The sequence below is a fragment of the Macaca fascicularis genome, chromosome 18, assembly GCF_037993035.2.
Source record: "Macaca fascicularis isolate 582-1 chromosome 18, T2T-MFA8v1.1".
NCBI lineage: Eukaryota > Metazoa > Chordata > Mammalia > Primates > Cercopithecidae > Macaca > Macaca fascicularis.
Window position 1 is genome coordinate 14,754,825 of NC_088392.1, and position 14,107 is coordinate 14,768,931.

The 14,107-nt window shown below is 35.6% G+C and overlaps 1 protein-coding gene across 1 annotated transcript; it reads left to right on the forward strand.

Moving 5' to 3' along the window:
* Positions 1-12,098: 12,098 nt before the first annotated feature.
* LOC102125935 (transmembrane protein 14B) lies at positions 12,099-12,977 on the forward strand. The gene has a single exon (XM_045378023.3). The coding sequence runs from the start codon at positions 12,188-12,190 to the stop codon at positions 12,530-12,532; it is 345 nt and encodes a 114-aa protein (XP_045233958.1). The 5' UTR covers positions 12,099-12,187; the 3' UTR covers positions 12,533-12,977.
* The last annotated feature ends 1,130 nt before the right edge of the window (positions 12,978-14,107 follow it).

Below are 14,107 nucleotides of genomic sequence, written 5' to 3' on the forward strand. Positions count from 1 at the left end.
AAATGCATTCAAAATATATTCACAGTACACAAATATTTACCAAAGGAAGCTATAAGAATGTTTAGCACAACAATATATGCAATTTCTAAAACACAGTAGAATTCAGGTGTCCAGGAACAGCAAAATGAAAAAACAGATTATGGTTTATTTATACAGTGAAATAAAAAGAAAACCAACAACAATGATCAATCTAGAATTACTGACAAAAATGTAAGAATTCCACAAACATGATGTCAATATGAAGAATCCAGACACATTCTCAGCAACCTGGAGATTGGAGACTATTATTCTAAATGAAGTAACTCAGGAATGGAAAAACAAATATCGTATGTTCTCACTCATAATGGGAGGTACGCTATGAGGAGGCAAAGGCATAAGAATGGCACAGTGGACCTTGGGGACTCAGGGGGAAAGCGTGGGAAGGGGGTGAGTGATAAAAGACTACAAATTGAATGCAGTGTACACTGCTTAGGTGATAGAGACACCAAAATCTCACAAATCACCACCAACGAACTTACTCATGTAACCAAACACCACCTGATCCCCAATAACCCTATGGAAATAAAAAAAAATAATTTTGAAGAGGCCAGACACATGAATTGATATGATATATGATGGCATTTGTATGATAGCATTCAAAACAAGCATAATTAATCTATTATATTAAAGGACTGTTTTACCCCTTTGGACAGAAGTTTAGCTATTAATGAAGCCCCAATTCTAACTGCTTTTCCAACTCTGTTACCACATTTTGAACTTACAACTGAATAAATACATCCCGTATTATCAAAAAATCTTTTCTATCTTGACTCACCTATTTCAGATGACATAATTCCATTGACATTAAAGCAAAAGACAGATAATTTTGCTCATTTTCTTAGCACCTTCATCCATGGCATTGCCAAATAGAATGTATTTGAATAAAATAGCTCTTTAATTATTTCCAAAACTATTGTCTTCCCTCAGTCCTATTTATTTTATACACTAATACCAGATTGCACTTCCTAAAATGCTACCTTGATTATATAAATCCATGCTCACAAAGAGGAAATGGATCACAACTTTATTTAGTCTCTAGACTTTATTCTTCACTTTAATGTTCAGAGCTCATCACAGTAATGTTTCAATTTGCCTTACCTGCCTGATTCATGATTATCCCACATAGAGCCTGTAACATGTGGGAACTGGCCACTGGCACATGAATGTAAACCAGCCAACGGTGTCATTCTTTCTGCCTAAAGTGCGTTATAGATTTCTCAGTTTTACTTCTGCAATGGAAATAGTGCTCCTCACAACAGGTATTTTCTGATTCTTTCTAATAGGAATATAATCAGTATTTTAAATCACAATTCTATTATCACTGTGTCTTACTTTTAGTAATATAGTTTTCTATAATTGTTATTTTTATTTATTCTGTTAGAATAGTATTTCTCAAACTTTATCCTCTATCACAGTGACCTGGTGAGCTTGTAATAGAGCATATTGTTAGGTTCCACCATAAAAATTTCTGATTAAATAGGTCTATAGTGATATTATGAAATTTTCATCTCTAGCAATTTCATAAGCAATGTTCTTGCTGTCTGTGTGCTACACTTTGAGAACTACTATATTAGCATCAGTCTCAAAGGCATAGGTCAGGTCTTATTAGCAATTGTTTTTCCTAAATTTATAACATAAATTTGCCTAAATTTGAATGCAAATTTTAGATAAGCACATACATACATTCCATGCAAAATAGCTTGAATTATAAAATATTTTGTCCCTTATAAGCACAATCATAATTATATTGAGATGAGATTGCAAAAGCTTTGGAATCTGAGAAATAAAATTAAAATAAAAACTTATTAAGATCACATTCAATTCTATTTTGTTTATAAGATTTTTGATGAAATAGTACACCCATTTTAAGATTACCTAGAATGGAGTAGAGTTATAAGCAGTTACATGAAAAAAGGATCTTTATGAAAGTAGATGTGTATTTACAAAAGCAGACTTTTACTCTATTTATTAGAGTCTAAGAAGAATAAATATCCAGATACAAAATATTTCTCATGCATAATAAAATATTGTGTGCAAATAACAGGAAATCAAATTAGTATTGAGGATTCAAAAATCAAGATTGAGTAATATTGCACCTTAAAATAAATATATATTTTGTGAGTGTTTTATTTTCAGTACTGTGTTAAATTACACTTCGTAGTCTACTTATGTAATGAACATTCATATGTTTGCATCATCAATTTCAAAACAAAACACAAATAACTTTAACAGGTTATAAAGAGAGTGGCAGTAACAGAAATAAAATCAAATAACAATGATATATAATAAAAACAAGTGAAGATCGTGGAAGGAGCTTTCCAAATGTAAATATGAAAAGCTTAATAATTCAGCAGTGAATCTAAATTACTTTTTAAAAATTCTGTGCCAAAAGTCCATGAACATCAATTCTAATGGCAATATAAAGCCAAAAAAAAAAAAAAAAATCTTTTAGAACTGTGTGTTTGGAAGGAAAGGCAGAAAGGCGGTTTTGAAGAGAAATAGCACAGATCAACTTCAAAAGCCAATATAGGCTCTCAGGCAGTGGCTCATTCCTGTAGTACTTTGGGAGACTGAGTCAGGAGGATTGCTTGAGGCCAGGTGTTCAAGACCAGCCTGTGCAATCTAGCAAGACCCCATTTCTACAAAAAATTTATAAACAGCTGGGCATAATGGTCTCAGCTACTGCAGAGGCTTGTGCTCAGGAATTCAAGGCTGCAGTAAGGTATGATCATACTACTTCACATACAACCTGAGTGACAGATTGAGACAGTCTCTAAAAAATAAATAAATAAACAAATAAGTGCTTTGTTTAAAAAGCCAACATATATTGGAAACTTACTCAAAAACTATGTCCCATATTTTTATTATTCATGAACTTTTCCTGGGCTCCTGCTCTATGTCAAGTATCACACCAGAAAAGGGAAAGATAACATTGAGCAAAATCCACACACTTTTATCTCATAGTGATAGTGTCCCATTTTAATTGAAGAATTGACATTGAAATCTAAAGAAGGAGTTAGAATCAATGCACTAATTTTTCCAGTACTTTCTTTGTCAGTAAATTCGAATTTCATTAATGAGCTAAATAAGCTGGAAACCTTGGTTTTCTTATATAGGTCTCAATTAACCCATTATGCCAATATTTTATATTTAATATGTGTGCATGTGTGTGTGTTATCTCTTCACCTCCATTTTTACATTTTCACAATTCTGGAACAATTTTCTGTCACCTTTGCCTGGTCTAATGCAATAGCACTAATAAATCTTCGTATATTCTCGCTTCCCTCCAATGTTATCTACAAATGTAGCAAGAGTATAATTTTTTTTTTTTTTTTTTTTTGAGACGGAGTCTCACTCTGTTGCCCAGGCTGGAGTGCAGTGGCACGATCTCGGCTCACTGCAAGCTCCGCCTCCCGGGTTCCCGCCATTCTCCTGCCTCAGCCTCCCGAGTAGCTGGGACTACAGGCGCCGCCACCTCGCCCGGCTAATTTTTTGTATTTTTAGTAGAGACGGGGTTTCACTGTGTTAGCCAGGATGGTCTCGATCTCCTGACCTCGTGATCCGCCCACCTCGGCCTCCCAAAGTGCTGGGATTACAAGCCTGAGCCACCTCGCGCGGCTGAGTATTACTTTTAAAATGAAAGTCTGACCCTCTCGATAACTTCTGTTGAATAGTTCCAAGTGCAAGTCTTACCCTTTTGATGGCTTCCTATTGTTTTTAGAAAATGCTCTAAAATGTCCTAAGACTTGCCCGGTCTCCACTGTGTCTGCCACGCCAGGCATTTCCTGTGCTTCTGTTGCCTCATTCTCTTAGATATAGCCAAAGGAACCTGCTCTTTAGATTTCAGAACACTTTGCTTTCCACAATATCATAATTCTTACTTCTGTTCATATTTTGTATAGAAATAAGTATTTGAAAGACGATTTTCCACACCTCTGGGCTTTAAGTTATTTTAAATGGCTGCCTGCAAAAATGAAGCTATTCAATTTTTTCTCATTTAATTTTTTAAAAAACTCTTTTATTTTGTTGTTTCTCATTTCTATGTATTATGGATACATAATAGTTGTACATTATTATGGGGTACGTGTGGTATTTTGATACAAGAATAAATATGTAATGATCAAGGTAATTGGGATATTCATCACCCCGGAAGCATTTACCATTTCTTTGTGATAAGAACATTTCAATTCCACTCTTTGAGTTACTTTGAAATGTACAATAAAAAAAATTGTTAATGGCAGTCCCCATTGTGCTTCTGAACATTAGATTTTATTCCTTCTATCTAACCATATTTTTGTACCCAGTTACCTTCCCCTTTTTGTCCCCTTCTCCCCACTACTGTTCCCAGGCTCTTGTAGCTATCATTCTACACTCTATCTCCATGAGTTCAACATTTTTTTTTTCTGTCCCAAATAAATGAACATGCAATATGTGTCTTTCTGTGTCTGGCTTATTTCACCTAACATAATATCCTCCAGCTCTATTTATGTTGTTGGAAATGACAAGAATTCATTCTTTTTTAATGGCTGAATAATATTTCATTGTGTATAGGTACCACATTTTCTTTACCCATCTTGGCTATTGTGGTTAGTGCTGCAATAAATATGGGAGTCAAGATACCTTTTCAATATACAAATTTCCTTTTTTTTTGGATATATACACAGCAATGGGATTGCTGGATTATATGATAGTTCAATTTTTACTTTTTTGAGGTATCTTCATACTGTTCTCCATAGTGGCTGTACTAATTTACATCCCCACCAACAGTCATTGATGATTCCCCAAATAATCCAACTAAAACACAGGCCAGATATCTGAATAGACATTTGTCAAAAGACGACATACACACAGCCAATGAGTATATGAAAAAATGCTCAACATCACTAATCATCAGAGAAATGCAAATCAAAACTACAGTGAGATATCCTCTCACCCCAGGTAAAATGGCTTTTGTCAAAAAGACATGCAATAATCGATGCTGGCAAGCATGTGAAGACTTTATTTTTTAACAGTTTTAAATTTACAGAAAATTGAGGAATTAGTACAGTTTCCATATACCCCACACAGTTTTCCCATTATTAACATCCTACATAAATATAATACATATATTACCATTAATGAAACAAAATTGATATATTAACTGAGATATATAGTTGTTTCTTATCTCGTCACTTTTCACCTGCTATTTTTTTCTGTTCTAGAATTCCATCTAGGATCCAAATTGCCATTAGTTACCATGTCTCCTTAGGCCCCTGATGGCCATAGACGTTGCTCAGACTTTTCTGGAAGGAAAAATTCTAGGCTCATTTTTTCTGTTTCTTGCCCTGGTGATAGAACCAGCAATTTTTCCAAGGAACCCTGGATCCTTTTAGTGGAGCATGGTATTTGAAACCAAGATCTCGGTCCTAGGTGTGCTTGTTGCTGCTGGGGTTTTTGTTTTTGTTAGTGATAACAGTTTTGAGGAGTACTGAGCATATATTATGTAGGATACCCACTAGTGAGATTTGTCTTATGTTTTTCTCAAATTAACACTGCGTTTAGGAGGAAAACCAAAGAGGTAAAGCTCTATTTTCATTCCATCAAATCAAGGGTACATACTGTCAGCGTGACTTATTACTGTTGATGTTGGCTTTGATCACTAGGCTGAGATAGTGTTTACTATGTTTCTCTACTCTAAAGTGACTCCTAACACCCCCTTTTCATTACTGTATTCTTTGGAAGGAAATCACTATGCATAGCACACATCTAAGAAGTTGGAAATTATACTTTTCCTACTTGAATACAGACTACAGAAATTATTTGGAATTCTGCATGGGAGATGTTTCTTTCCTTTATTAATGAATTTATTCAGACATTTATCTATATCATATAAACTTAAGGATATTTAACTTATACTTTGGGTTATAATCCAGTTATATTTGATTTATTTTGTTGCTGAAGCTTTTCCAGCTTTAAACACTGAAAAAACTATTCCAGTTGGTTACTCTGAACATTTTGACATACCACCATCAGTGTGTTTAGCACTTTCTTACTCTCACATTATAAATCAATATCTAGGATCCTACGTGTGCTTGTTGCTACTGGGGTGCCATTTCTTTTTAGGCTTGCTCGGTTGACAGAGCACAGAAATATATGTGTGTATACTAACTCATGTATATACACACATCTATAAATATATGTACAATACTCTGTGTCTGAATCATTCTAGACTTCATCCTTTGTCCATCTGTCAGTTCCCACTCCAACTGTAAGAAAGTTATTTTCCATTATTTTACATCCATTTACATAATTATTTAATGTTATTTGCATGTATAGTGGTTTCAAAATGTTTAAGCCACACCGTGTAGAAAATATCTTTATCACCTAGAGTACAGCGCTTATGTGAGGTTCCTTTTGCATCTCATCTTCCTGACTGACTCATTTCTGAATTTACTTAGGTCAATGCCATTGCTCCCTACCTCCTTCAATAAGGTTGTTTCATAGTAAATTTTCTGTTGCTGTTTGCATAATTTCCAGGAATCCTCTAACCTTCTAAGTGATTTTGAAAATTTGCACAGATTAAAATTTAATCTTTAGCTGTAAAGTTTTATGGGTTTGACAAGAATGCCATGTGTAGATCTTTACAGTCTTTACTGCCTAAAACACCCCTGTGCTTCACATATTCACCCTCTTCCTCTCTCTCTCTCTCTCTCTCTCTCTCTCTCAAACTCTCTGTAGGCAATGATTGTTTTTATTGTCTCAATAGTTTTGCCTTTTCAAAAGTCATATAATTGGAATAAAAAAATAAGTAGCCTTTTCAGATTGACTTCTTTCAAATAGGAATACAAATGTAAGGTTCTTCCAATTCTTTTTGTGGCTTTATAGCTTATTTCTGTTTATGCTGGAACAATATTTAATTGTATATATGTAATATAGAAACACTATTTTTCTATAATATAATATTTAATTGTATGTATGTATTATAGAAAAAATATATTTTACAATAGAATAGGGCACATATAATACATATCCTATTAAAGGATCTTTTTTGGTTTCTTCCCATTTTTAGCTGTTAAGAATAAAGCTACTATTAACATTCACCTGAAGGTTTTTCTGTGGACATAAGTTTCCAGATCTGTTGGTAAATTACTTTGGAGCACAATTGATTGATTTTTGGTAAGACTATGTTCATCTTTGACTCCAAAGTGACTGTACCATTTTTCATTTCCATCAATTAGAGTTCCTGTTGCTCCATATGGTTGCCAGCATTTGGCGTTGTCAGCATTTTTTGAATGAGCCATTCCAATAGGCTTGTATTGGCACCTCATTATTGCTTCAGTTGCAAATTTCCTGATGACATACAATGTTGAATATGTTTTCATATGCTTACTTATTACATTGGCCATGCCTTTCAGGTCCAGGACAAGGTTCTACAGAAGACAATACACGGTCTGAATTCGCATGCAGTATATGGTGTTCTTTTATTTTTCTTTTTGCAGCCAGGACTCAAGGGTCCAGGAACCAACATGTGGAAATAGGTGTGGTGCCACTCACTATCTCCCCTGATGACCCAGTAACAAAATGTTTGCTCCCTGTTCTCAATATTTTATGATCTGCTGACCTGGAGGTGTCATTTCTGGAGAGAGCAATGTTTCTATCAGAAGATACGACAATGATTTTATTGATCTGGAAATTAAGACTGCCATATGTTCACTTTGGGTTCCTCATGCCTTTGAATCCACAAGCAAAGAAGGGTGTTACTGTGCTAGCCGGGGTGATTGATCCTGATCATCAACAGGAAATTGGACCACTGCTTTACAGTGGTAGTACGGAAGAGTGTGTTTACACAACAGGAGATCAATTAGGATGTCTCTTAGTATTACTAAGCAGGCGACTGAAGCCAATTCAGATAGGACTACTAGTGACCCAGACCCTTTAGGAATGAAGGCTTGGAGGCCATCAGATAAAGACCCATAACCAGCTGCAGTGCTTGCTGAAGATTAAGGAATACGCAATGGAAGAAGAAGCTTCAAATATAAGTTATCAGCTCATGACCTATTACAGACATGAGGACTGTTATTTTCATAAGTATTTCCTCATTTTTTACGAATATGTATGTGGGTGTATATGTGTGTATATATTTTTCTTTCCTCTCTCACTTCATTATCACATAACATGAACTATATAGACTTCATATTATGCTGTGTAAATTTTGTCAATTTTACACGATGTGTCTTAGTCCATTAGTGTTGCTATGAAGGGATACCTGAGACTGGATAATTTTTTTTTTTTTTGAGACGGAGTCTCGCTCTGTCACCCAGGCTGGAGTGCAGTGGCGCGATCTCGGCTCACTGCAAGCTCCGCCTCCCGCGTTCCCGCCATTCTCCTGCCTCAGCCTCCGGAGTAGCTGGGACTACAGGCGCCCGCCACCTCGCCCGGCTAATTTTTTGTATTTTTTAGTAGAGATGGGGTTTCACCGTGTTAGCCAGGTGATCTCTTGACCTCGTGATCCGCCCGTCTCGGCCTCCCAAAGTGCTGGGATTACAGGCTTGAGCCACCGCGCCAGGCCGAGACTGGATAATTTTTAAAGAAAAAAAATAAACAGTTTATTTGGCTCATGGTTCTGCAGGCTGCATAAGAAGCATGTCACCAGCATTTGCTTCTGCTAAGGGTTCCAGTCTGTTTCTACTCATGGTGGAAGGCAAAGCGGAGCCAGCATTCAGTGATCAGCTGACAAAAGAGTAAGTGAGGGCCAGCGAGATGCCAGACTCTTTTTAACAATCATTTATTGCAGGAACTAAAAGTGACAACTCTCTCATTCCCATGAGAATGGCACAAGATATTTGTGAGGGATCCACACTCACAACCCAAATATCTCCCACCAGGCCCTACCTCCAACATTTAGGATAAAATTGCAACATGATTTTTGAGGGTCAAATAGCAAAGCTATAGCATTATAGTATTTCACTTACAGGATAGCAAGAGGAGTAAATGTCACATAAGGGCTTTACTTATTCTGGGAAAGGGACTAGTGCATTTTCAGTTGTATGTGGGACAATTTTATTATGTTTGCTGGAATTGTAGTTATGTTACTGCATTTATTTAAAGATTAAGTATGTTTTAGGGAAATGCATATGGGTGCCAACTTGACAACATGTGCACTTATGATGGTTAAATTTATGTGTTTGTCATCTGTATTATGTCACTGAGTGCTTAGATACTTAATTAAATATTATTTGTGCATGTATCTATGAGGTTGTCTCTAAAACATGTTAGTGTTTGAATTCATAGAGTGAGTAAAGCAACTCATTCTCCCAAATGTGGGTGGACATCATCCAATCCATCAAGGGTCAGAATAGAACAATGTTGCAGAAAATGACGAATCTCTAACTCTGCCTGCTTGAACTGGGACATCAGTCTTCTGTCCTTGCAATGGCGCTATTGGTTTTCAGGTTTTCAGACTTACGCTAGTATTTATCGTATCAGTTTTCCTAATTCCAAGGTCTTTAGACTTGGACTGAAACTATACTGTCAGTTTCTTGAGTCTCTAGTTTACAGGGAGCAGTTCTTGGGACTTCTCAGCCTGCATAATCACACAAAATAATTCCCTGTTTGGATGGATGGATAGATAGATAGATAGATAGATAGATAGATAGATAGATAGATAGATAGATAACAGAGACATACAGATCTATCTCCTATTGGTTATGTTTCTCTGAAGAACCTTGATTAATATATCTTCACTTTTCTGATGGGTATAAAAGAAATTGTTGATTTTCAAATTGCTCAGCTTCTTTCTTGCTATAAGTATGAGGTATAATGATTCCCAAGGTCTTTCCATATCTGAGATGAAAGCAAAGTCTTGCTCACCACATTCAGTACCAAATATATAGTTTCCTGGTCATTATAGGAAATTCATAAATACTTATTGAATGACTGAATAAATAAATTAATGTATTAGAGGAGATAGGATTAAGAAAATGCTAAAAGCTAGGTAGTGAGATATACAAAATATATTCAAGGAAATAAAAATATGTATAGTGATAAAATAACAAGGAGCTAGAAATAGGAGGATGGGAAAAATCTATTTCAAAATGATGACTACGTCATGGAGACATTGTCAGAGCTACAACTTAAAGTACTTGGCAGGGTAAGTTAAGGGGTTAAGACTTCATTTTATGAGTTGTGGAGAATCTTCAAAGGCCTGGGGACTCAACACGATCTGAAATATTATTTGTTAAACATAGATTTAGTGGGTTTTATTTGGAGAAATGATGATCAGAAAATCATTTGGGAGATTATAAACAGAATAGAAGATGATGATGGTGTAAGTTAGGGTATCATGAGTATCAAGTGAAGTATAATAATTCATGTGATATTTAAGAAACAGAACTAATAAAACTAAGAGATGGAAGAAAACGGAAAGAAAGGTAACCTAAAATATTAATAATAACTTCTCAGCTCCTTAGACATTGGGTTAGAAGCTTAGAGATCATTGAAACTAGAAATATAAGATCAAGTTCAAGTTGAGTTTTGGGGTGGTAGATATACATTCAGTTTTATACATCTTACTCTTTTAGTATTATTTTGGATGTAAATGTATAAAGCTCAAAAAACATATTTGGGCATAAGATTGAGGTTTGAAGTCATCATCAGATATTAATTGAAGAAATGGAATAACGTAAGAAAGAGCCTTGTCAAATGTTACAGTTAAGACATTGAAAAAAAAAATGAAATGATCCATGAAAATAGAGCTTATGAGCTCTTCTATTTAACAAAAGGAGAGTAAAGGGGAAAACCAGGTGAGGACGTAAAGAATCAAAATAACACAGAAAATGAGAAAAGGAAATAGGTCAGGAAAAGAATTACCTGTAGAAAATGCTGCTTACTAAGAGACCTGTTAAAGTTAATTTGGATTCAACAGCAAGGAAAGTACTTAACAGTTTTGCAAGGCTAATTTTAGTGTAAAAGCAAGTGTGCAGTGAATTGTCAATTATTTATACGGTGATAAATGAAGCTAGTAACTATAAGAAACAGTATACTAAGGAGGGAGACTCATAAAGCAGAAAAGTAGACTTGGGTATGCTTAATGTGGATAAGAATGTCAATTAGAGATTGAAATATAATTTAAGCTTTTAAATGACTTCTGATTAATACCTTCTTTAATGACTTCTGATTAGATATATATTGTAATCATACTTTAGCAGTAGTTGATTCATTTAGTCACTTTGTCATCCTTAAAATGCTATTTTCACTTGGGCTTAAGAAAGCATACATTGTTTTTTAATCTTCTTTTACCTCTTAGTCCTTGCTGCTGATTTTCCCTAAGATTTCTGAATTTTTAATGTTAAGGTATATGAAGGACCAATTCTTCAATCTCCTTTTCCCTACTCATTCTCATTGCTGTGTTGATTTCATCCAATGTTGTGTCTTTAACTTCTATTTATATATAATTATTTCTTTAAACTTTTCATTTAGACATTCTCTCTAAAATCTAAAATCACATCTAAAACTAACCACTTAGCTTCTCCACTTCTATGTTTTAATAGTCACCTTAATTATACTATAGCAAATACTTTGTGAGATTTTATGCCAAATCTCTTCTTACGGTCTCAGCAAATGACAACTACGTCCATTCAGTTTTTCATGCAAGACCTTGAAGTTATGATTGTTCTTTTCTTTTTCTCCCCATATAATAATAGCAAATACATGAGAATCTTGTTGGCTCTTCGTCCTGAAAACTATGTGTTCAGAATCTGACCACTTCTCATAATCACTAACATTATCATCAACATCATACTACATCTAGATTAGTGAACTAGACCAAAAAATATAAACAAAGATTTTCATGGAACCATTTTTGTAGTATTAATGTCCATCACAATTGAAGAAATAGTTAACTTGTGGAATATTCATAAATTGAAGAGATCATGGCAATGCAAATTCCACCAGACACTATATGGAAGAAGGTCATAAAAATGGTGAGTAAAATAAAATTAAAAATGCAATATAATTTTACTTTAAAGTTCAAAAAGTGTAAAATTTAAAATAAATATTGCGAGACCTGGCTGCTCTGCCCCGCGGCTTGTGCGCGCTTGTGGACCGCGCGGGCCTTCGGGAGATCGATGCAGGCCTGGGGCAGTCTCCTTTCTGGACTGAGAAGAGAAGAATGGAGAAGAGCCCCTTCCCATTAGTGCCTTTGCATTGGTTTGGCTTTGGCTACACAGCACTGGTTGTTTCTGGTGGGATCGTCGGCTATGTAAAAACAGGCAGGGTGCCGTCCCTGGCTGCAGGGCTGCTTTTCGGCAGCCTAGCTGGCCTGGGTTCTTATCAGATGTCTCAGGATCCAAGGAACGTTTGGGTTTTCCTAGCTGCTACATCTGTTACTTTTGTTGGTGTCATGGGATTGAGATCCTACTACTATGGAAAAATCATGCCTGTAGGTTTAATTGCAGGTGCCAGTTTGCTGATGGCCGCCAAAATTGGAGTTCCTATGTTGACGACATCTGATTAGCAGAAGTCATGTTCCAGCTTGGACTCATGAAGGATTAAAAATCTGCATCTTCCACTATTCATTTTTGCATTTGACATTTTACCTAAAAAAAAAAGACACCAAACTTGGTAGAGGGGTGGAAAATCAGTTGTTACCATTATAACCCTACAGAGGTTATAATGAGGATGTAACATGAGCTTATTGAGACCCTCATAGAGATCGATTCTTGTATATTGATGTTGTCTCTTCTTTCTGTATCTGTAGGTAAATCTCAAGGGTAAAATGTTAAGTGTTGACATTGAGAGCCCTGAAACCCCATTCCCTGCTCAGAGGAACAGTGTGAAAAAATAGAGTATTTGTTCTTTTGCTCATCTTAGACCACAGACTGACTTTGAAATTATGTTAAGTGAAATATCATTGAAAATAAAGTTTACTATAAATAAAAAAAAATAAAAAAATTAAAAAATTAAATATTGCTCAGGAGCGCATAACTATGTAGTGAAAATATCCAGTTAGGACTTCTACTTCCAGTCATAGCATAGTGACTGCTACTGGCCTCAACTTTCTACCACAAAGAACTATGTATAAAATTGGACATATGAGGAGAATGCTTTAAGGAAATTCTGAGAGACAGAAAACTCATGAAAGAAGAGGAAGCGCTATATCACTTCCATTTTTTTTTCCTGGGAACAATTTTATGACTCCAGTGTGGACAGCTGGAGCCAAAGAAGACATATATATTTTTTAAGGATCTGAGAATAAAGGTACTGAAGTGGCTTGAATCATAGGGTCAAGTCAGCACAGAAGAGATAGTTAAACATTGTGGGGATCCAGAAGTCTATGTCCAATTTCCCTATGTGTCTTTGTACCCAGACTTGACTGTATATATGTAGAGTTTATCAGAGATTATCTGTCATGGTGATAAAAGGAAAACAGTAATGCTAGGAGTACATCAGTGCTCAGAAACATTGTTCCAGCTCAGCCAGGCTGGAGATATGTCATTAATACCAAACTCACAAAGCTGATTAGCGAGAAAAGCTATACCTTGAGAATAAGGAGCAAACCCTAGAGGAAGGTCTGGTCAATAGTCATAGAAACTAAGTAATGTAGTTTGGATAAGCGTCCCCACCCAAATCTCATGTTTAATTGTAATCCCCAATGTTGGAGGTGGGGCCTTGATGAAAGGTGATTGGATCATGTGAGTGGATTTCTCGTGAATGGTTGAACAATATCCCATTGCTGCTGTTCTCATGATAGTTAGTTCTCATTACCTCTGGCTGTTTAAAAGTGAGTGGCACCTCCCCCGAACCTTGTTCCTTCTTTCGCCGTGTTATATGCCTGTTCCCCCTTTTCCATCGACCATGATTGAAAGCTTCCTGAAGCCTCTTCAAATGCAGACACTTCTATGCTTCTTATACAGCTGCAGAACCATGAGTCAATTAAACTTCTTTTCTTTAAAATCACCCAGTCTCAGCTATTTCTTTATAGCAATACAAGAATGACCTAATAAACTAGGTAAATAAAAGCCAAATCTATAAAGATTTTGGAAGTTTAATAATACAAAGTTAAAAGAATTCTGAGCTTTCCACAAATCAA